General features: G+C 39.7%; 1 protein-coding gene across 1 annotated transcript in view; it reads left to right on the top strand.

Annotated features, from left to right (window-relative positions):
* The first annotated feature begins 6,495 nt into the window (after positions 1-6,495).
* The window catches only part of Thoc1 (THO complex 1), a 38,510-nt gene continuing 21,427 nt past the window's right edge, over positions 6,496-23,578 (top strand). The window contains exons 1-9 of the mRNA XM_004635817.2: positions 6,496-6,577; positions 8,985-9,058; positions 9,151-9,211; positions 10,339-10,405; positions 14,189-14,307; positions 14,742-14,790; positions 15,440-15,535; positions 18,766-18,848; positions 20,399-20,472. Coding sequence (XP_004635874.1) covers positions 6,524-6,577; positions 8,985-9,058; positions 9,151-9,211; positions 10,339-10,405; positions 14,189-14,307; positions 14,742-14,790; positions 15,440-15,535; positions 18,766-18,848; positions 20,399-20,472 — 677 coding nt within the window. The 5' untranslated portion in view covers positions 6,496-6,523. The remainder of the gene's footprint in view (positions 6,578-8,984; positions 9,059-9,150; positions 9,212-10,338; positions 10,406-14,188; positions 14,308-14,741; positions 14,791-15,439; positions 15,536-18,765; positions 18,849-20,398; positions 20,473-23,578) is intronic.

Genomic DNA, 23,578 nt, shown 5'->3' with positions numbered 1-23,578 from the left:
GAATAGTGTAATTTTTATTGTACAGATCTTTTACTTCCCTTGTTAGAGTAATTCCTAAATACTTCATTTTTTGGTGGGGGGATGCTATCATGAAGAGTGTTGTTTTCCTAATTTCTCTCTCAGTGAGTTTACTGTTTGTGTACAGGATTGCTACTGATTTTTGGCTACTGACTTTGTATCCTCCTAAGCTACTGAATTTGTTAATTCTAGGAGTCTATTGGTGGGGCTTTTAGGGTCTTTCATGGTGAGTACCATGTCATCTGTAAATAATGATAATTTAACTTCTTCCTTTCCAATTTTTATTCCTTTTATTTCTCTGTTGTCTAATTGCTCTGGCTAACATTTCCAAAACTATATTAAATAGGAGTGGTGAGAGTAGACATCCTTGTCTTGTACCTGATTTTGCAGTGAAAGCTTTCTGGTTTTGTCCAATGAAAATGCTACTGACTGTTGGTTTCATGGAAAGCTATTCCTTGCTCATGGATAGGAAAAACCAATATTGTGAAAATGGCTATAGCCCCAAAACTGTTATACAGATTTAATGCAATCCTGATCAAAATACCATCAGCATATCTCACAGATCTGCAGAAAACATTCCTAAAAATCATTTGGAATCAGAAAAAGACACAGAATAGCAAAGGCAATCCTGGTCAACAAAGGCAAGGCAGGAGGCATCATAAGCCTGGATTTGAAATTATACTGCAAAGCTACTGTGATAAAATCAGCATGGTGTTGACAAAAAGAATACAGACCTGAGAATCAATGGAACAGATTAGAAGATAAAGACACAACTACACAGTCAGCCACCTTATCTTTGAAAAAGTGGCCAAACATGTTCACTGAAGACAGATAGCATCTTTAAAAAATGGTGCTGGAAAGCCAGGCATGTGTTTGTAATCTCAGAACTTGAGAAGCTAAGGGAGGAGGATCATTGGAAGCGTAAGGCCAGCCTGGGCTACAAAGTGAGCTGCAGAGCAAGACCCTATCTCAAAAATACAAATAAATAATGCTAGAAAAACTGGCTTTGCATATGCCAAAAAGTAACACTAAATTCATGTCTAGCATCATGCACTAAAGTCAAAATGAATTAAAGATCTAAACATTAAAGCAGAAACACTAAATCTACTGGAAGAGAAGTAGGTAGATTTCTTGAAGACATAAGGGTAGGCAGAAAGTTCATGAACAAAAACCAAACAATGGGAAATACTTCAAAGACTTAACAACTGGGATCTCATCTTATTGAAAATTTTTATACATCAAAAGCAGTCAGGGGTTCAATCCCCAGGCCAGCTGTGCCAGTCCTGCCCCTGGGGTGCTCAGAGACAGCAACTGAGGCTGGGCGTGGTGGCGCATGCTTATAATTCCAGCACTTGGGAGGCTGTAAACAGGCGGATCACTACAAGTCCAATCAGTAATGAGAACTTGAACACCCTGGAGACCCTTCCCTAAAATACAAAAAAAGAAAAAAAAAAAAAAAAAAAAAAGCAATCAGCAACAGAGTAAAAAGAAAATCCACAAATTGAGAAAAAAATCTTAAGCAAGTCACTCAAAGGACATCAGAATATATAAAGAATTTTTTAAAAAATCAGGCTTCTTTAACAATAAAAATTCAACATCAAAAGCAATCCTGGGAAACAAAGGAAAGGCAGGAGGTATCACAATCCCTGAATTGAAATTATACTATAAAGCTACAGTGATAAAATCAGCATACTACTGGCACACAGACAGACCTGAGAACCAATGGAACAGATTAGAAGATGCTCATCAACTAAAGAATGGATAAAGATGTGGTATTTTTTACACAATGAAGTATTATTCAGCTACACAGAAAGATAAATTTGAGCCTTTGTTGGTAAATGGATACAACTAGACAACATATTCTGAAGTGAAATAAATCAGACCCACATATGCAAACATCATACTGTCTCAGTGTCAGAATATGAAAGAGAACAATGGAATCTGAAAGATATAATAGATACTGAGGAAAGGCAATGAACTCATTCAAAAAGAAAGCTACTAAGGTAAAAAAGACAGGAGAAGGAATGTGAGAAAGATTTATGAGGACAGAAAGAATAGGGGAAAGACTTATCTATGTATGTAAGCATGATGGTTTGGACAACTGTACTGTGGATTTCTCTTAGTCTATAGAAAAGAAAATTTGTTTTGTCTCCTTTTGTCAATTGTTCAGATTTCTCTTAACTTCTTATACATTTTTTCTTTCTTCTTCCACTTCTATATGCACTATATGAATAACTGGTTGGAAGATAGCAATATGTATTACAAAAAATACTGTGAAATTCATATTTTTTCATATTATTTTTTAAGTGAAATTCTATATCACTTGCAATTTTTTGTTTTAATTCTAGTTTGTACTCTCTTTAAAAAAATAAATAAAATTCAAAGACCCAGTCCAAAATGGGCACCTGAGATGAATAAACACTTCTCAGAGGAAGAAATACAAATGTCAAAAAAAATGTTCAACAGCACTAGTCGTTTGAGAAATACAAATTAAAACACTGAGCTTGCATCTCACCCCAGAAAGAATGGCTATCATCAAGCAATCAGCCAACAACAAATAATGGAGAGGCTGTGGAAAAAAAGAAACCCTTCCCCGTTGGTGGTAGCAGTGTAGACTTGTGCATCCACTGTGCAAATCTGTGTGGAGACTGCTCAAAAAACTAGAATTATAAATCCCATTAGACCCAGCTATCCCCCTTCTGGGTATTTTTCCAGAAGAACTGAAAACATCATATCACAGTGATATAAATGCACCCATGTTTATAGCAGCACAATTTGTCATAGCTAAATATTGGAAACAACCCAGATGCCCATCAAAAGAGAAATAAATAAAAAAGATGGGATTTTTTAAACAATTAAATATTACTCAGCTATGAAGAAAGATAAACTTGAGGCTTTTATAGATAAAGGATGCAACTAGAGCATATACTCAGAACTGAAATAAATCAGACTCACATGTGTAAACATCGTATTGTCTCCCTAGAGTAAGAACCTGAAAGAGTAAATAAAATATGAAAGGCACAATAGAGTAAAGGGGAAGAAAACTGTCCAAAATGGATGAACAATTGGGATGAGGGAAAGCAGAAATGAAAAAAGGGGGGAAATCATGTAAGTATATACACAGGTGTTATGGTTTTTGTTTAGTTGTCCCCCAAAAGCCTCAAGCAGTCACTGTAGAGTTTGTGATTAATTTCTGATCCAATGCTGGGATTATGGGTGTGACTGCTACAACCATCCTAGGGTGGATAGCCTGATTGCAATGTAAGGGAGAGTGGCCTGCTAGCTGCCACAGCTGCTCCTCATTTTGCTCTTTGCCATTTTCTGCTGACATGAACTGCGGCCCTGTGTCATGTGCCGTCTTGGAGCCATCTGATTATGGACTGAAATCTCCACAAACTGTGAGCTAAATATACCTTTCCTTCCTTAATTCTGGGTGTTCAGTATTTTGTCCCAGCAATGAGAAAAAAGTAGCTGAGACAACAGAACAGCTAAAATGATTATATTAATTTTATCAGTTTTTTGAAGGTAGCAGTTAATGCTTAGTTTATTTTGACCAATTTTATATGCTTATATCTGGTAATCAGAAGAATTACACTGAAAACAACAATGTGCAATGTAACAACCATAGTTGATACCTAGCATTTGGGTTTTTCTTTTCTTCTTTTTCTTTTTTGTACACAGGCTCACTCCACAGTTCAGACTTGTAGTGATCCTCCTGTTTTCAGCCTCCCCAGCAGCTGGGGTTACAGCCATGCCCCACCACACCTGGACTCCATTGCCAGCTCAGAGTGCCCCGGGGTCGGGCCCGTGCAGCAAGTGGTACCAGGGATCAAACCCTAGTCCCCAAACTTGCCTAAGCAGGCGCTTAGTCCACTGAGTTATTTTGCTAGCTGTTTCTTTTTTCTTTTTTGAAATTGTGTATTGTTTCTAATGTCTTACAATTACTTTTCTATTCTCTTTAAAATAAAACTTTAAAAACATCATAGCCAAAAAAGTTTTTGGGAGATGCAGTGCTAGGGATCGAACTCCTTGGTCCTTTTCATCAGAGCAAAATTTCCCCAGACCATTTTGAGACAAGGTTTCATCAAGTCATTAAATTGCCCAGAGTAGTCTCAAACTTACAATCCTCCTGCCTAAAACTTCCAGAGTGCTGAGATTACAGGTGTACACCATGCCCAGCTGTTTGTGTCCAATCCACTAGCAATAAGTATATTCACATTGATGTGCAGCCATACTACCATTCACTTCTATAACTTTAATAATTCTTAATTGAAACCGTACCCTTCAAACAGCAACTCCCTATTACCCCTAATTTTTCATTTCTCCTCTTTCATTGGTTCACTTACTACAGCACCAAAAACAAGTTCAATTCTCTCCTCCGAAATATACCGTCAGCTACACCTTCAAAGGAACTGCATAAACCATTTTTAAATCACAATATTCTTTGGCCTCATATGTTCATATCCTTTGGTTCCAACTTAACTTTTTAACCCTATTTCTTTTAGAATCCTATGTAACAGTTAAACAGCAATCTCTCACCCTGATCTCACACTTTTTGGGGGAGTCATACTATGTAGCTGAGGCTCCTCTTGCGCTCATTGTGTAGCTCAGGCTGCCCTTGAACTCCAGAGGAACCTATTACACCTCCTAAGTGTTGGGCCTGCAAGTGTGCACCACCACATCCTGCTCCCTCCACACTTCTGCTCCTGCGCGTTCCTCCGTTTGGAATATCTTTCATATTAACCCTCTAACCCCTGCCTGCGCCTAATGAAATCTTTCAAAGTCCAGCTCAAAGTCCAGTTCTACTATTTGATCAGCTCAGATTGCAATCATCTGTCTCCTCTCCTTGGAGAGCTATCATCTCAGTGACTCATACCAGCCAACTTTATTCTGTGGCTATCCTCTTGTATCAACCAATCTAAGAGCTCCTCAAAAAAGAAATTAAATGACTAGTTCATTCAGGCATTGTTTGGATGTTATTCAAGCAATGCTATCTACTGTACACTATGTGCCTAACAAATGTCTGCCAAGGAAATAACTAGAATTCTAAGCTGCCAAGCTTTGATGGGTGAGACAATGAATTCCATCTCCTGTTTTAACTTTCATTAAAAATAACTTTACCTCTAGGTCTTGGTCCTATTCCAGATGGTTAGTAACAGTTGTAATAAAATGGTAATCCTTCACCTCTTACCTGCAGATTAAGCAAATGTATTTCTAAGTTAAATCACCATTATTTTGTCAATTTGAAATTTTCATTTATACAAGCAAAACTCAATGTTGACTCCAAAGACTGGAATGCTCTAGGCTGTCATCACTGTCATTTGCATTCACAATTCCCACTTCAGGAGCGAGCCTGCAAAGTTTTCTCTTTCTTAGTTCTCCCTACTTTTCCTGGAAGTCAAGGAATAGAACAAGTTAGTTTGAGCCTCACTTTGTACATTAGAGACAAGTGCAAGGCTGTAAGAGCTGGTAAAAATTTCCCTGGTCTTGGGTCAGTGCGTCTCACACTGACTACTGCCCCCCGAAACACACAGACCTTCTGGATTCACTGTCACTTCCCTTCTCAAATGTGACCAGGCCTCTCCCAGCAAAGCAAGGGAGGAAAAGCCAAGGAGACAAGGTTTTGTAAAAGAACCTCCATCCCGGACACGGCTTGCACTTTCCAATTGCAATGAGTACCATATTCCTCCTACAGATTTCTCTTATTAGGGGCAACATCGGGCAGCAAATTTAACTGATTCCAAATATAAAGCTACAAGTACTACTTATGCTGATCTCCAATGTATGCTTTCGGTCACTTTTTGTTTTAAGACAGGATCCCATTATGTAGTTCCAGCTGGCCTTAAACTCACTATATAACCTAGGCTGGCCTCGAACTCGAAACGATCCTCCTCCCTCAGCTTTCCTACCGGCTGGGACTACAAGTGTGTTCTTTCATTCTTTTCAATAGCTCCGTGAAACAATTATTTTTAATTTTGAGGCCATGAGCTATATAAGGGCTCTTAAACCAAAGGCTAGTAACTAAGAAGCCCGTCACCACGCCCCCTTAAACTTCGGGGAAGACCGCAGACCTGCTGTGCCCAGCACGAACGCCGCTCCTGAACGCCGCTCTTCGGCCGCCCCAGATAAAAACCCCGGCCTCCGACTCCCGCGGGGCCCAACCTCCCGGCGCCGCCTCCCCGGCAGCCCCAGCCGCCGCTCGGCCGCTCGCCCCCCGCCAGAGCCGCAGGTGCGCGTCCGCCCTTCTCGCCGCCCAGAACCGCAGACCGTGCAAAGCGAGGCCGCCAAGCGCCCTCAGCCGGAAGGTTACCCAGAGCCCGACTGCCGCAGGCTTGCGACCCCCACCCGTGCCACAGACACGCCGCGAGCCGCCCCGGGCGCGCAACCTCGCGCGCCGGCCGCCCTGGCCCCACCCCGCCCGCTGCCCGCTCGCTTCCCGCCTGACCTCGTGCTGACGTCATCGCCCGGCGCCCCGGCGTGGCTGCGAGCTCGCGCCGCCGAGAAGATGTCTGCGACGCCGCCGCTCTTCAGTCTGCCCGAAGCGCGAGCGCGGTTTGCGGTGAGCCGGAGGGGCGGAAGGGCTCGGGCCTAACCCGACACTATTGTTTCCCTTTTCTCCCCGAAATTTCTCGAATTTTACCAAGGGATGAAGCGAGACGGAGGGGTGAACGCCGCGGCACCCACTCCCGGCCCCGTCGGGGCTGGGGAGGTGGGAAAGCGCGCTACCTGCCCCTTGGTGGGCACCGCGCGCTCCGCCTCCGTCCACCCGCCCGCCGGCGAGCCTCGGGCGCCTTGTGTCTCGCGTGGGGAGCTCCGCTCACTTGCCCTGCCCTGCTCTGCTCGCCTACCCGGCGGGCGTCCCGGGGAGAGACCGACCCAGGAGGGTGGTGGGCGGGAGTGATTTATCCGCGGGGCCCCGCCTCCTCGGCCGCCAGGTGCCTCGGCCCGGGGCGCTTCCCCACTCTAACCCCTACCCGGTCGGGCGAGAATTACGAGGCTCTCGTGCGTGGGGAGAGGTAAACCGATCACGGTGGGGAAGGTACCAGCTGCTATTTCATTTTTGCCCAACAGCAAAGGGTAGTTGGAGGATTTGGGGAACATTTTCACGGAGCAGTTTCCTGTTAGCTCACTTGGTTATTTGGATAACGCTCAAATAGGTTAAGCTTTCTTATCTCTAGTACATAAGATAGAAACTGAACGTCCCCCCGCCCCCATAAGTCGTGGTCCGAAACCCCAAGATGGTTTAGGACCCAGGGTTCTTTTCATATTACCCACTCTAGCAAGGTGTGTGTGAAGAACACTTCTGAATCATTTGACTGTGTACGGCTCTGCCATTTGCTTCAGTATTTCAAGGCGTGATTGAACTGCTCAGATACTTAACTCTTAGATGTGAATAGGGGTGGCAGAATGAAAGAGAAAAAAAAGAGATTCTTCATAGTCATTTTTCTGCCGTAAAGGTTTGTGTTTGAAGGATTATGGTTTATATTATCAGAATTTAGTGTTTTGATAGTTATCCTGAAAGGTTCTCTTTAATTGGAGTTCGTGTAGTCCTGTATGCTGAGGTTGCAGTGTGCAGTGCCGTCACCTTAAAATTGAAGATTCCGACTCTGTGTAAGTCTGGAATGGGGCTGCGGGCTGCAGTTCTAACAAGTTCCCAGGTGACGCCACTGCTGCTGCTGCTGCTGCTGCTGCTGCTGCTGCTGCTGCTGCTGCTGCTGCTGCTGCTGCTGGTAAGGCTCTGTGAGAACCCTAATAACTGGTGAGGAAAAGGAAGCGCACGGACATGAAGCAGTAAGCCCCAGATTTCTCAGCCTGTTAGTTGCAGAGCCAGAAATGGGCATTTATGGTATAGCTCTAACCTCTTATCCAGGTAAAAGAACGACTTTCCAAATATGTGTGAATGTGCACAGTGAGTGACATTGCAGTATTGCCATCTTTCAGTTTTGACCATTTTGAGACAGTCAGCAGGTATTTATTCTTTGTCTACTGTTTGTGAGAGACTGTGCCAAGCAAGCTATCTGGAGAAAGTAGGACTTGCAGTGCAAGTCTACAGGAATGGATAGACTATGGATGAGTAGGTGGTGAGAACAGCATGAATGTGAGAATACATCAAAATAAGCTTAATTTTAAAAAAAGATTTTTTTAAAAATAGCCAGATTTTAGCTGGAGGGTAGCTGTTAGAGAATAGAGAGAAAGGAGGGGTAGAATGAGTAGGATAGCATTATCAGAGATATGAGGGTGCTTTGAATGTTCAAAGCCAAACAGTTAAGGAGTCTCTTGGAGGTTTTTTGTTTTTGTTTTTGTTTTATTTTTATTTTTTAAGCAAGGCACTCTCATTGACGTTGTATTTAAAGAAATAGTAAGAGGGAGTCAGCCCTGGTAGCTCACTCCTATAGACCCAGCTAATTGTGAGGCTGAGTTTGGGACCTGCCTTGAGCATGACTGCCTGTTGAGAGGGAGAACGAACTTGAATGAAAAAAGTCTAGTGGTATGCTCATCATAAGTTTAAAATGATAGCGATCTATATGATTAAGTGTCATTTAAAATGATTACTGAGAGAATGACTGATAGTTGATTTTTTCCTGATTTTAAACATTTTTAGGGGCTGGGGACATAGCTCAGCAGCGTAAGCGCCAGCCTGGCAAGCGCAAGGTCCTGAGTTCAATCCCCAGTACCGCCAAAAAAAAAAGATAGATTTGAATCCTTTGGGCTGGTGAGATGGCTCAGTGGTCTAAAGCACCTACTTAGAGCAAGCTTAGCAAAGCATAGGGACCGAGGTTCAATCCCCCAGCACCACATTCCAGCCAGCCCCGCCCCCTGGTCTGCTGAGCTGGCCACACACACACACACACATAAATTAATTAATTTTAAAAAAAAGAATTTAAACATTTCTTAGACTACTGATGAATTAAATGTTTTTCAGTAAACAATAAGCAAACTCCAGTTTGCCATTTTTATTTTTCTAGAAATCTACCAGAGAGGCCTTGAATAACAAAAATATCAAGCCGTTGGCAAGTACTTTCAACCAGTTACCTGGCAGGTAAGGCCTTACTAGCCCTGAAAAATATCTGCCTGCATATTTATTTTTGCCTAAGCTGTGTAAAAATGGGGGGCATCTTTTGTTTTTGATAGTGAAAATGAAAAAAAATGTACCCTGGACCAAGCTTTCAGAGGTATTCTAGAAGAAGAAATTGTAAGTACATTTTTCCTTTATTCTTTGTTAAAATTTTGTTGGTGAATCATTTTATAACCATGTTAAAAAATTCCTTTTATTCCTACAATAAATATGTAAACATGACTTTTTCCCCAACATGTGAACTTAATGCCTTGTAAAAAGTGATTTGATTGTTGGAGTTATGTCAAGGTTAAGGATTTTGATAGTATAGGTGTAGTTTAAGGTTTGGGTGCTAAGGAATATAACATTAAGTTTTAATGAGCAAGAACTAGATGTTAAAGGTTGATTCTCTCCCTTGGTGGTATAAATTTAGTGGCAGGAAACTCCAAACACACTCAGCTAGGAATTGGGATTCCATACCCTGGTTTTCCTATGGCATCCAAAGTATCAGTAAAGATACATAAATACCTAAGGCTTTTCTACCTTCAGTAAAGAAAACCTATCTGTGAAAAATATGAATTTGCCATTGGTTCAGCTCCTGACTAAAAGGAACTTTTTTTTAGCAGTTTACTCTTGGTCAGGCCAAGGTTGACTAGATCTCTTCTAATAGCCATGAAAATTTCCCCTGTTCTCAGACAATTCTAGATCAAACTTACTCTTTCCTTTTCTGCAGACTTGGTCACTTTTCTATTGTGAGGCATTGGGGAAGTGACTTTCCTTTCTATGTGTCAGTTTCATTTCATGAAGATGCTTTCTTGTCATGTTCTTGTATAGAACAGTACAATATACATTCAATAAATGCTGGTTATTTCAATTTGCATAGTACCCGAATAGTACTATCCTCTTGAGAAACCCTTCCTGGGATGCCTGATGCACAGCATTAATATCCCCAGCCCTCCCTTGCCTGGTGCCCTGGATTGAGTTTTGAGCTTAGCAGTTCTATGTTTAATTAGCTTATGGCATTAGTCAGGTTCCTGTCTCCTTTTTCCTGAGATTTTGAGGAAGTTACCTGCTTATTATTTACTTGACATTTTTCCAGAATTATTAATTTTATATATTATTAGGCGTTTCTTATATTTTATCTTAGAAATAATTTTATGTCCTGTAAGAATTATTATTCTATATGTCAGAGGACATGTTTTTCTTGTTATCAGATCAGCCTGAACTCTTGTCCCTAAATTAAGTTGTTTCTCCTCTGTTGGTAGATCAGTCATTCATCATGTGAAAACGTTTTAGCTATTATTTCTCTTGCTATTGGAGGAGTAACTGGAGGTAAGTGTGGTTTAGTTTTATTTTTTGAAGTCATCCTAGACACAACCTGTTTATTTAAAACTTTTCCCCATACCTCTCTACCTATCTGATTTTGTTTATTCAGATTCTGCCTAACACCATTTGGTAACAGTTTGTCCCAAGCAAATTAACTCACAGTTACTTCTCATCTCTATTATGCAGTGCCCATTTTGGCACTTTCTTTGCTTACCAGTCATTTTATTCATTCACTAAATATATACTGAGCATCTACTATTTGTCTGGTACTAAGCGAGGACCAGTGAATAAAACATATCCCCCACTATATCCATCCAGTAGGTAATGGAAGAAACAGATATGTGAATGTCTTACTGCAGTGTAAGTACTGTGGTTGGGTGGTGTCTCTGTGCTGAAACAAAATACCCGATACCCAAATTAAGGAAGGAAAGGTTTATTTAGCTCACAGTTTGTGGAGGTTTCAGTCTATACTCGCCTGGCTTCCAGGCAGAGTAGCACACAAAGAGCCAGGGGAGGGGCAACAGCTGTGGCTTCTAGCAAGCCTCTCTCCCCTCTTTAAAGTATAAGCAGGCTACCCTGGGGTAGGGGTGCAGAACTCACACAATGTCCATGCCCTCCTTTGCACAGGATGAGGATCTTTACAAAGTAAGAACCCTGGCTCTGCTGAGTCAATTAAGTTTCTAAACTTCTCAAGTTGATATAATGAATCCACCAATACAAGTGGTGTGGTTGGGCTGAAGACTATAGAGTAAAAATAACTAAATTTCAGAACTAAAAGAATCAGGAGAGGTTTTAGACATCAGACTGTAATATGAAGCTGGGATGTAAATGATGATATCGAGAAACAAGGCAATAGTTGTTGTACAAAGACCAAGTTCAGCATGCTAGAGACCTATTTGGGGCCCAGATGAGAAGACAGTGGGAGTGGGTGGGACATGAGAAGAGAATTGGAGGAGGGAAGCAGAAGGGTGGATAGAGCCCTCCTAAATACTTTGTGTGCTGTGGGAGAACAGGGCGACTGACAGGAAAATGAGGCAAGGGATTAGTAAAATGGGGCAGTGATGGACAGGATAGTTTATAAACCTTAAGTCACCTAGTAGCTATACACTGCCTAACACATAGTAAGGGCTCATTAAATATTTTCAGAAGTGGGGTGTGATGGCATATACCTGTAATCCCAGCGAGGCTGAGGCAGGAGGACCACTGAGTTCAAGGCTAGCCTGGATTGCACAGCAAGAACCTGTCTCAAAAAAAAATTTTTTTTTAAAGAAAAACAGTTTATCAGTATAAAGGCTTAGGTACTTTTTTATTTTGTTGGGTGGGGGGTGTCTTCTTGAGAGATTACTTACATTTATATAGCATGTTCTTAAATTGTCCATAAATGTTTTCTAAATTCAATTTGGCAGATAGTTACTAGCTTCTATTTGTTGTCAAACACTGGTTAAACATATAGAAATGCCTACTCTTCAAAAGCTCAGTGTTTACATTGCAGAGGTAATTAGAATATGCTAGCTGGTGAACGTAGTACACACTTCTAATCCCATCCCTCCAGAGGCTGAGGCAGGAAGATCACTACCAGTTTTGAGGCCATCCTTGGCCCAAAGTGAGTTCAAGACTAGCCTGAACTGCATAGTGAAGCCTGGCTCAAAAGGACACACACATGCACACACACAGGAATATGTTAAATGTTACCATAGATATATGTCCATTGTGTTTCAGAAGCAAATGAGGTAGTCTGCTTCAAGATACCAGTTTTTTAGATGAGGTGATACTTATCCTTTTTTGAAAATGAGGTCATTATTTTCCGTGTGATAGAGAAGGAAGACTAGGCAGAAAACAGTCTGAATAAAACCATGGATGTGTGAATATAGCAAGGTATTAGGAGCTGGGGAAGGGTATATGGCCAAGGTAAGCAGAGAGATCAATGTAGAAGCTAGAATATAGGCTGTGAAAATTCTTGAAGGTCATATAACTTGTTCCCATACCTGCCAGCTCATTGGAATTGACACCTATTTCTGTTTTTAAATCAGATTCCCTGACCCTCACTTAGTTCTACTGATTCAAAGTCTTTGGTGGTAGAATACAGATAACTTTCTTTTATTTTTTCTTATTATTTTTTAATGTATTTGGTACAGGGTCTCGCTATGCAGCTCAGACTCATAGTGATCCCTCCTGTTTTCAGCCTCGCCAGCACTGGGATTACAAGCATGTGCCACCACACCAGGTCTCCATGGCTGGTTCAGTGTGCCCAGGGGCAGGGCAAGCATGGCATATGGTCCCAGGGATAACCCCAGTCCCTGCACTTGCCTTATCATGGGCTTAGTCCACTGAGCTATCTCGCCAGCCCCAGATAATTAAGTTCTATGATTGTTAGGAGTTAACTTTTGCCAGATGGTACTGTAGCCAGGGGCAGAGAATATGCCTAAAGTTTCTGAGATGCATAGGATGTGTAGTAAAGGAATTTAAGTAATTGGAATTGTAGATGTTGTTGGTCCTGTCTCCCTGCTGTAGCATCACTGCCTGGTGGTTGATAGAGCTCATTGTTTGACTATTTCCCGTTCTGATTCTCTCAGCCTTGCATTGAGTTGCAGCCTGCTGCTGCCTTGTGCCACCCACCAGTTCTAGGCATTGTTCTTCCCATCACATTCCAGATGTGGTCTCCCTAGTGCAGAGTACAGCTGAAAGTATTACTCCTTTTACTGGATATGCTATGTTAATGAAATGTTTTGGGCTTACAGTGCTCTAAACTTCCCTCCACATATCGTGTAAGTGGCTGCTTTTTTTCTTTAAGCACAAGTGAATACTTTAAAAGAAGAATGAATAGGTATTTAAAAGCTTTTTTTTTTTTTTTTTTTTGCGGGACCAGGGATTGAACTCAGGCCCTTCTGTTTGCCAGTCAAGTGCTTATTCTACTGAGCCTTCTCCCTGGCCCCCCTGAATTTTTTTTAAAAGAAAAACCTTCATTAACTTTAGAGATAGGCATTGATCTACTTTAAACAATACTGATATCATATATGTTCAATCACCATTGAAATAATTCAGATCTTTTTGTTACCTCTTGAGAAATCTTTTCAAATCACAAAGACAATTTAGCAACAGTACAAAACATTTGGAAATGAGAAAAAGAAAAATTAGTAGTCATAATGCCTCTACTTTTAAGGACTACTATTCGTTTTGTATATGCTTTAGTTTCTCTGGTCTTTGAAATAAAGTTTGCTGTTGTATCTGTAATACACATTCAATTTTCAGTCCTGCTTTGTTCACATTATATAGTAAGCATTTTTGCCAAGTTGCTGTTGTCATTATGACTATCATTGTTAACTGGCTGCATTTTATTTCTTAGCTTAGTGGTGAAGAGAACAGACTGGAGCCAGACTGCCTGGGTTCGTATCCCAGCTCTACCTCTTACTTACTGGCTCTATGATCTTGGGCAAGTTATTTAATGTTGTCATGCTTTAGTTTCCCATTCTATAAAATGGAGATAATATGATCTGCCTCATGGGGCTGTAAAAAGTAAATGTGTTAGTATACATGCAACAGTTAATGTACCTGACATATAGTAAATGCTCTGGTAGTTATAAAAATTGCTGTGCCATCCTCTTTATTACTGAGTGCACTTAATCTAAGGTTACTTAGTATATCTTGTTCTTAGCCTGCTGCTTTTCTTGTCCTTTTAGTCTTGTTATCAATGAAAGTGCATCCTTTAAGATACTTTTAAGAATTTTTTTCATAGGCTCTTTTGCCTTACAGTTTTTAAAACTTTTAAATTGGCTTGTGTTCCACTTGAAGGTATTTGTACTGCATCTACACCTTTTGTGTTATTGGGAGATGTTTTGGATTGTCTTCCGCTGGATCAGTGTGACACAATATTCACTTTTGTGGAAAAAAATGTTGCTACTTGGAAATCAGTAAGTGCCTTACTTTCTTTTCCTGCCAGTACTATCTTTCTATAGATCCAGAAGTCTAAAGATAGTTTTGTCTTGTGGTGCTGTGGTTCAGATCTAGGGCCGTGCTAGCTTTGTTTTTGCTTATATTTCTAATATTGCTGATGCCTCAAAATTTGCCCCATTGAAAGAGTGATGCACTTTGCTCTCTTGGGATAGCCAAGTCAAAACATTTACAGGGAAATATCTGAAGTGAAAAACTTAATCAGGTAGTTAAAATTAACTTGAAAACAGTCACACATCTACAACAATAATTTGTTATCCTGTTTATTCACCTGAAAAAAGTAGCACAGTAGATTCTCAGTGCATGTTAGTATTCTTTGATTTACTTCTTATAACTTTAAGGTAGGTATCACAACTTAGGTAAAATAGTGATTATATTTTTGTCTTAATTCCAGAGTACATTCTATTCTGCTGGGAAAAATTATTTACTACGTATGTGCAATGGTAAGTTATTGGTAAATGGCCTTTCTAGAAAAAATGCTGTTAGAAAAATGGGTAGTTGAATTAAATACCAGTGATAACATTTTAAAGATACCTTGGGGGCCTGGCCCTAGCTCAGTTCTTTAAGTAGCTGCTTCCACAAAGCTGTCAGCCTCAGGTTGTTGTAGTTCGATCCCCACAACCCTCCAGCCAGCCAAAAGTGCCCTGAAGGCATTCGAGGAGGGAAAAAAAAATCCTAAAGATACCTTAGCATTTTTTTTGTTTTGTTTTTGAGACAGAGTGTTTTCTCTGTAGCTCAGGCTGGTCTTAAACTCTCCATGTAGCACATGCTGGCTTCAAGCTTGTAAGCCTCAGCTTCTCAAGTGGGAGGATTGCAGGCGTTCGCCACCATGCCCAGCAGTATCCTAATGTTATAGTAACAGTCTGATTGTTAAAAATATTCATTCCTGTAGATTAAATTCTTTTCTAGCTGCCAACTAGAAAATTTTTAAAAATCTAAATTGTATCTTGTCTGTGCTAAAATCTCATACCTAATTGATAGTATTCTTGTTACAGTGGTTTCTACCCTTAGAGCCATTGCTTTAGGAGATTTCGGTATGGTTATAAGCAACTTAGAATGATCTTTTCTATGTTTATTTCCATGTGTTATTAGATCTCCTAAGAAGATTATCTAAATCCCAGAATACAGTCTTCTGTGGACGAATTCAGCTCTTTTTGGCCAGGCTTTTTCCTTTGTCTGAGAAATCAGGTGAGCTGTTATACGTTAAATAAATGCTTTACATGGAAATATGTCCATCTTTTAATGGATTAGGATCTGTCATGATAATAAAAATGGTTGTAAAAAATGAAAATCGTCACTTTTTTCTTTTGCTTGTAGTTTTACCAGGTCTCATATATAGTATAGGTAATTCTGTTTTGGGGGAGTTTCTTGTTTTTGTTTTTGCAGTACCAGGGATTGAACTTGGGACCCTGTGCTTGCCAGGCAAGTGCTTATTGTACTGAACTATCTCCCTGGGCCCAATATAGGTAATTCTGAAACCAAGTAATTGATTAAAATCAGAATTTATAATAATGTGCAGTTGAATCACTGAAATAATAAATATAAGCCAACTATCATTGTTATTTCATTGCATAATGTGTGCCTGTTTATCTGTTTGTACTTTCCTCTGCAGTTACTACCACTTAGCCATATTTCATTTATTTCTTTTTAAATGAACTTTATTGTGAAATGTAATCCTTGCATAGAAAAGTCTGTGCAACAAGTGGATAATGACTTTGAAGCAAACAGTTGTATAGCCCCCTTCCTGCTCAGAAGTGCAGCACTCTCAGTTCCCTACAGCCTTTCTCCTGTGCCTAGTCTCTGCAAACCTGTGAATTTTAACATCTCTTTGCTTTAGTTTTCCTTACTTTAATAACTACCTTGTATGTTGTCAAGGAGATTACATCAATTAAAAAATAAAGAGCTGCTGGACATGGTAGCACATGCTTAAAATTCCAACACTTGAAGGAGGCTGAAGCTAGGGGGTCGCCAGGTGTTCAAGGCCAAACTGGACTACATAATGAGGCCCTGTCTCAAGAATAGAAAGAAAAAAGAACATAGAACAGTGCCTGCATGAAGTATATATTATTGTATATGTTAGTAGGTTTATATGCAGCTTATTTTTGTCATACTAGGTCTGGGTTCATATTTCTTCCCTGCTTAGTTCATGTGGTCAGAATTCACACAGATTCTGACCTTCCATCTGTGATCATTTCCCTGCTAGACTTTTCTTCCAGAAATGTGCTTAGGTTAGTACTTTGCCTGAAAAATCTTTATTTCACCTTTAGACTTGTAGGTTAGTACCAATAGATTTTTAGGTTACAGCTACACAGAAGTACATCTCATGAGATATTGTGTGTCTCTTGTCTTTCGTTAGTGTGTAAGATGTCTAACTGAAAATTATCTAAATTTCTCTGTGCCTGTGGATATTTATTTTCATTTTTATTGGGAATATATACCTAGTAGTGATTGCTGGGTGATATGGTAATTCTTTTTAAATTTTAATTTCTCCTGGGTGTGTCTAAGAGTAGCATTCTTGGGTTATTTAGTAACTGTTTCATTATTTGAGGAACTATCAAACTATTTGTGAAAAGGGCTATATCTTTTTACAGACCCCTGTGGGTTCCAGTTTTGCCACAGTCTTACCAATAGCTTGTACTACCTGTAAACCTTCTATTTATTATATTCACATTTTTTAATGCATGTATTTAGTACAGGATCTACAGGGTCTTACTACACAGATCAGACTCGTAGTGATTCTCCTGTTTTCAGCCTCCCAAGTGCTGAGATTACAGGTGCACACCACCACTCCCAGTCTCAATTGCAGTCTCAGCATACCCTGGAGGGAATCAAACCCTGGTCCCTACATCTGCCTAAGCAGGGACTTTAATCCACTAAGCTTTTAGCTTAATTTTAATTTGTTTCTTTAAAAAGACTATCTTTGAATATATATCTAAACCCATTATCATTGCCTGATTTCAAAACTCTTAGCATTTCACTGGTATTTTCCATGTGTTTGTTGCTCACTTCCAAATTCAGGATCTTACATTTGCCAGGCAAGCGCTGTTGCTGAGCTATATCCCAGCCCTCAAGGAAGCATTTGGATCCCACTACTGATCACTGGGTTAAGATAGTGTCTCCCATATTTCTCCTGTAAAGTTACTGGTTTTCCCTTTGTAATTAATAAATATTAAGGGAGGGGATACATTGAGGCTATACAAGTACTCTTTCCCTTTAACCTTTTGCCTGATAATTTTTAGTACATCTTAACTGGTAGTGTATGCCTGTAATCATAACAGTTAGGGAGGCTCAGGCAGGAGGATTGTAAGCCTGAACAATTTTGTGAGACTGTCTCAAAAAGGATTATGGGAGCCAGGGATTTAGCTCAGTGGCACAGTGACTGCCTGGCAAGTGTGAGTGAGGGTCCTCAGTTTGATTCCCAGTACTTCAAAAGTACAAAGAAAAAAGGTTATCAGTGGATCTAATCTGCAGTTAACTATTATTAAGGTGTTATAATAGTGATTTTCTCTCACATTCATTTCTTCTACATTTATTAATAGGGATTTTTTTCATAAGAGTTGTCTCCGTTTATTTATTTGGGTATCTATTTCCAAATGAATTCATGGATATTTATTTTATTCTTTGGGCTGTAATATCAATATATTTTTATTGTATTGTTCAGATTACTCCCATCTTGGTCATCGGGAACTCTCAGATTTTCCTCATATGATAATATGTGGATTTTTTCTGCCGTGATCCTGTTGTCACCTACTTTTCCAAAGAGCCTAGCTCATTTTATTTAAAAATAGCAGTCAAAGCTCAAGTTTGGGTCCTAAATGTGTTCATTGCTACTAGAATGTCATGTTTCCAAGGCGTCAACAGTGCTAGGAAAGAGATGTATATACTGACCCATGTGTACATAAACACCTGTATTTATTTCTGTATCTATATTTCTGTCTATATATAATGTAAGTAAGCAGCAACAAAAATCATGAGATACACAGATACCTTTTAAATTGAATTCTGCAGCAGTAGATCTGCCTATTTTTAACTTCCTTCTCAGGCAGTAAGAAACTCGGCTCTGATTAACTATAATAAATTTACTTGTTATATATCCTGTTTCATTGAGGTGATTTCTTTATGCTTTAGTGAAATTATAAATTATATTGTATTCTGTGAAATTGTTATTCAAAAATTGTAAATAAAAATGATTATCATAACTGAGGTAAGTTTTCTGTAGTTTGAAAGCACTTTTAACAAATGAATTTTAAAAAGTATTTGAAGACTCCAGTGTGATTATATCTAACTTAATTTTTTGTCTAATTTTGGATTTAGCATTTTTTGTTTGGATTATACAGTATGACACAAGTTATATAGTCTTATATGAGTTTAGGTGTCAGTGGATTTATTTTCAAAATCTTGTTTTTTTTCTTAAATAGGTCTGAACTTACAGAGTCAGTTTAATCTGGAAAATGTCACCGTTTTCAATACCAATGAGCAAGAAAGCACCTTGGGTCAGAAGGTGAGGTTCATGTGACATCTTCTGCCAGGATATATGTTTGTTACTGAAGTAGTTCATATGAATAAGCCTCTGAATCATCAGAAATTTGGAAGCCCTTAACTTCTAATTTATAAAATATGTATTTTATCTAAAAAATTCAAAATGATATTTAAAATAGAAAGTATAGCTACGCTATAAGTAAGGTAGATTATAGAGTACCAGTACTTTTGGTTAGAGTAGATTAATGGAGTAGCTGTTTTAATTTTTTTTTTTTTTTTTTGTGGTGCCAGGATTAAACCCTTGTATGCATTAGGAAAGTGCTCCACTGTACATCCCTGGCCCTGCAGTCAGTATTTTAATAGTTATAATCATAAGATAGGTTATGGAGTAGCTGTTCTTTCTATTTTAAACATGGAATATTTTTACGTGAAGTATATATTATTTCTATAGCCATACTTGATATTCTGTATCTGATATTATAGAACTTTTTGGGTAGTTGTACAAATGTATGTTTTCTCCCAGATCAGGTTAGATAGCACATACTGCTCTTAAACTCATTTTCTTCTAACTGATACATTTCTTTATCAGTACATTTCAGTTTCAGTTTTTGTTATACTGTAGTTCTGAGCATTGAAGCAAGAGCCTCCCCACTGAGCTATATCTCCAAACCCGCCTTTAGTATTTTTTTGATTGTTAGTGTCTTGCATTTGTGGGGTTTTTGTTTTTTTGTTTTTTGATACAGGGTCTCATTATGCAGTTCAGCCTGAATTCAGGGTGGCCTTGAACTCATGGAGAGCCTCTTGCCTCAGCCTCTCAAGTGCTGGGATTACAAGTGGGTGCCACCATCCCAGCCCCCTTTTTTAATTTGGTATTTTAAGACAGGGTCTTGGGGCTGGAGAGATGGCTCAGTGGTCTAAAGCACCTACTTGAAACAAGCTTGGCAAAGCACAGGGACCTCGGTTCGATCCCCCAGCACCACATGCCAGCCAGGGCCGCCCCCTGGTGGGCTGAGCTGGCCACACACACACACACACACACACACATAAATAAATAAATAAATAAATAAATAAATAAAAAATTAAAAAGAAAAGACAGGGTCTTGCTAAGTTTCCCAGGGAGGGCTTGAATTTTCAATCTTTTTGCCTCAGTGTCCTGTCTCAGTTTTTTAATGGATCATGATAAACCTTGAATGGATATATCACAATCTCCCATCAGTAAATGTTTAGGTAATCACTAAATAACGTAAAATTGTTAACACTGTTACAGTGAATAGTGTTGTAGGCATCATTGCTAAATTATACATGTGTCTTCTTGGGGATAAAAATATGTATAGTTTAAATTTTGATCACTCGTGCTCAGGTTGATCTCTAGGAGGTTATGTGCCGTGTCATTGTCATACTGCTCTTAAATTCTTGGGTCCATGTTGCATGCAGTTCGATTTGCCTTGAAGATTATAGATCTGGGTAGTTACTGTAGCTAGGATTCTCTAATAATGGGTGTCTAGTAATGTATCAACTGTTACTCCAGCCCAATAACTGCTTCATGACAGACTATCCATTGTTAAAATTTAGCACACTGAGGATAGAGAAGAAGGAATGGACGTAGAAGAGGGTGAAATGGGAGATGATGAAGCGCCAACAACTTGGTGAGTTTATAGAGTTTACAATTTCCTGATTTACAACTGGACATAGTGCTGCATGCTTGGGATTCCAGCTACTCAGGAGGCTGAGGCTAGAATATTGCAAGCTTAAGGCGAGCCTAAACAACTTAGCAAGACCTATCTCAAAAAAGGCCAGGGTTATAGCTCAGTGGTATAGCACTAGATATAATCCCCACAAAAAAAAAAAAAGAAAAACATTGCTTGATTTACAAAGATGACCCCTTAGTGACTTAGTAAGTACTGGAATGAGGATATAGACAAGGAAGGAAATTGTATATTTCTTTTACATGGGGCAGGGGTATAGCTCAGTGGCATAAGCACCTGGCTGGCAAGTGCTTATCTTACGCAGAGTCCTAGGATTGGGAAAGCCAGCCAGTGGCAACCTTAGGAACAAGCACTTCCCTTAGGAGCAAGCAGGCACAGTGTGGTGCATACCTGTAACCCCAGCATGTGGGAGGCTGAGGCCAGCCTGAGCTACCTAACGAATTCAAGGCCAGCATGAATTACCTAGTGAGACCCTATCTTAAAAAAAATCCAAAAGGGGGTCGGGTAGGTAGATGAGTATTAGGCTTTTCAGTGAAGCAGAAGGACTAAGAAACCACCTCCCCCTTTGCTCTCTCCCCTTTGCTTTTTTCTCCTATCTCCCTGAGCCTGCTTTCTGACTAATTTTCAACTAACAGTGTTAGAAGTAGTGAGAAAGAACAAGGAAGATAAGAAGGAAACTTGATTTTACTAGCTCTCTTTGTGTATCTGAGGCAGTGGGAGTTGTAATTGAAAGAATTTCCCATTACAATTACTGAAGATTAAAAGGGGATTCTATATGTAAAGGGAGATGTATTCTTGTCTTCCCAGATTTCAGTTCAAACAAGTATACCACTAAGAAACATTTAAGAAGTAATGTGACCGCAGGCCTAATCCAGTACTTAACTGCACATGATCCAAACAAGTTATTTAACACCCCTACAGTTTGGTTTCCACATCTTTAAAATGCAGTACCTCAAGCTGGGGAGATGGCTTGGTGGTCTAAGCACCTGCCTGGCAAGCGCAAGGACCCAAATTTGATCCCCAGTACCGCATGCCCTGCTGGCTCCAGAACCCTGTGCATGCTGTGCTGGCCAACAAAACCAGATGTGGTGGTGCATACCTGTAATCCCAGCGCTGGGGAGGCTGAGATAGGGGATTACTATGAGTCTGAATTTCAGACCCTGTACCAAATACATACATGCACACTTACAAACATACATACATACATACGTGATTTTAATTTTTTTTTTTTAAATGAAGTGCCTCATGCCCACTGGAATTAAGAAGTTTAAATAAGACCAGAAATAATCAAGTGAGGCCCTTGGTAGTTACTGTAGCTCCTCTTGTTATGGATAATGAATGAAAAACTAGTTAGAGCAGGGTCTTTTGAATGCCCAGTAGGTGATTATCATTTGTGATTATAGTAGTTTTTAGAGAGTTCATGTACATTACATATAGTGTAGGCTTTTAAGGCCCTGTATCAGGGCACTGGGCCAAATTATAGGCTCACAGATCATGGGGCCCTTGAAGTGTAAACAGCCCCCAAAGACACTGCTCATCAGATTCCGCCTTTGCTTTTCAAAACATTTCTTTTCTGTTTGTTATTGTTGTCAACTAGGCCAAGCTGCAGGAATATCCCTTAAATAGGATCTAGCACACTTTCTGTCTGCTGCAAGCAGTATCTTTTGAGGGGTGGAAGAAAGTTTATGGGCAGTTATTTTGTGAACATCTATATATTACTATCTTAGGCACTATAATTTATAAAATAGAACACATAGCCATGTATCTATAATATGAAGTCCACTTCAGGTTTGGCTCAAATACACCAATAAGTTTTATTCTAAAATTCCATTAGAGGGCTGAGGAAATAGCTCAGTAGAATAAGCACTTGCCTGGCAAGCACAAGATCCTGAGTTCAATCTCCAGTACCGCAATAAATAAATAAATAAATAAATACCATTAGATAAGGTCCTACAAAATAGCTCAACAGTTAAAAAATATATCAAGTTTTATATCTTGGTTAAAATAATTACAAGAGTGTTTTGGTTTTAGTTCTAACAGTTTTTTGAGATAAGGTCTCTGTGTTGCCCAGGCTAGCCTTGAGTTCCTGAGCTCAAGCTACCCTCTGCCTCAGTCTCTCCAGTAGTTAGGACTGCAGTCACACTTAGCTATATGTTCTTGTCCTGCTTTAGACATTGTATTTTAGATAGTAACTCTTAACCTCGAATTTGTTACTGTGTATGCTTGTGTGTGGAGCAGTAGTAGTCCATGGGTTTCTGTGGAATGGAGAGGGTGGAAGGTAAATTGCAGTGGTTGAGGGATGAAAGGCAGGTAAGTGGTGACACAGAACAGACTGCTTTCAAAGGCACGAAGGAGATGAGGAACAGCATCTCTAGAGGATGTATAATCATGAAGGGTGGAAGGGAGAGCTGTAAAAATGACATTTGTATATCAATTATAAAGAACCCAAAAATACTAATATTACTGAACTTTAAAACTAATTCTGGGCTTGAAGTGTAGCTTAGTGGCTTGCACAAAGAACGGAATTTGATTCCCAGCATGTCTGTCTCTGTCTCTGTCTCTGTCTCTCTCCCTCTCTGTGACTCTCGTCCCTCTCTGTCTCTCACTCTCTGTCTCTGTCTCTGTCTCTGTCTCTGTCTCTCTCCCTCTCTGACTCTCTGTCCCTCTCTGTCTCTCACTGTCTGTCTCTGTCTCTCTGTCTTTCATATATTTTGTATCGGAATAAGATTGTTACTGGTATCAAACATTAGCACACTTGAACTCTCTTCTCACTTGACAGTTTAGCTATATAATATGTACTTTGAGTATAGCATCAAATATTAACAAATACTTAGACAAAAATCACATGAGTAAAATACTAAAAAGCTCAATTTTATATTTGTTTTAGATGTCTTACATAGTTCGAATGGGGGGTAGGGGAGATAACTCAGAGACATCATTGCCTATCTGGCAAGCACAAAGTCCTGAGTTCAGTCCCCGGTACCTAAATAAATAAATAGTTGCAGTCACTTAAAAATGTTGATTTAAAATGTTGTCTGTAATAGTT

The sequence above is a fragment of the Octodon degus genome, unplaced genomic scaffold, assembly GCF_000260255.1.
Source record: "Octodon degus isolate 3935 unplaced genomic scaffold, OctDeg1.0 scaffold00075, whole genome shotgun sequence".
NCBI lineage: Eukaryota > Metazoa > Chordata > Mammalia > Rodentia > Octodontidae > Octodon > Octodon degus.
The sequence above is the reverse complement of the archived record's forward strand: the minus strand, read 5'-3'. Positions and strand labels throughout refer to the sequence as shown.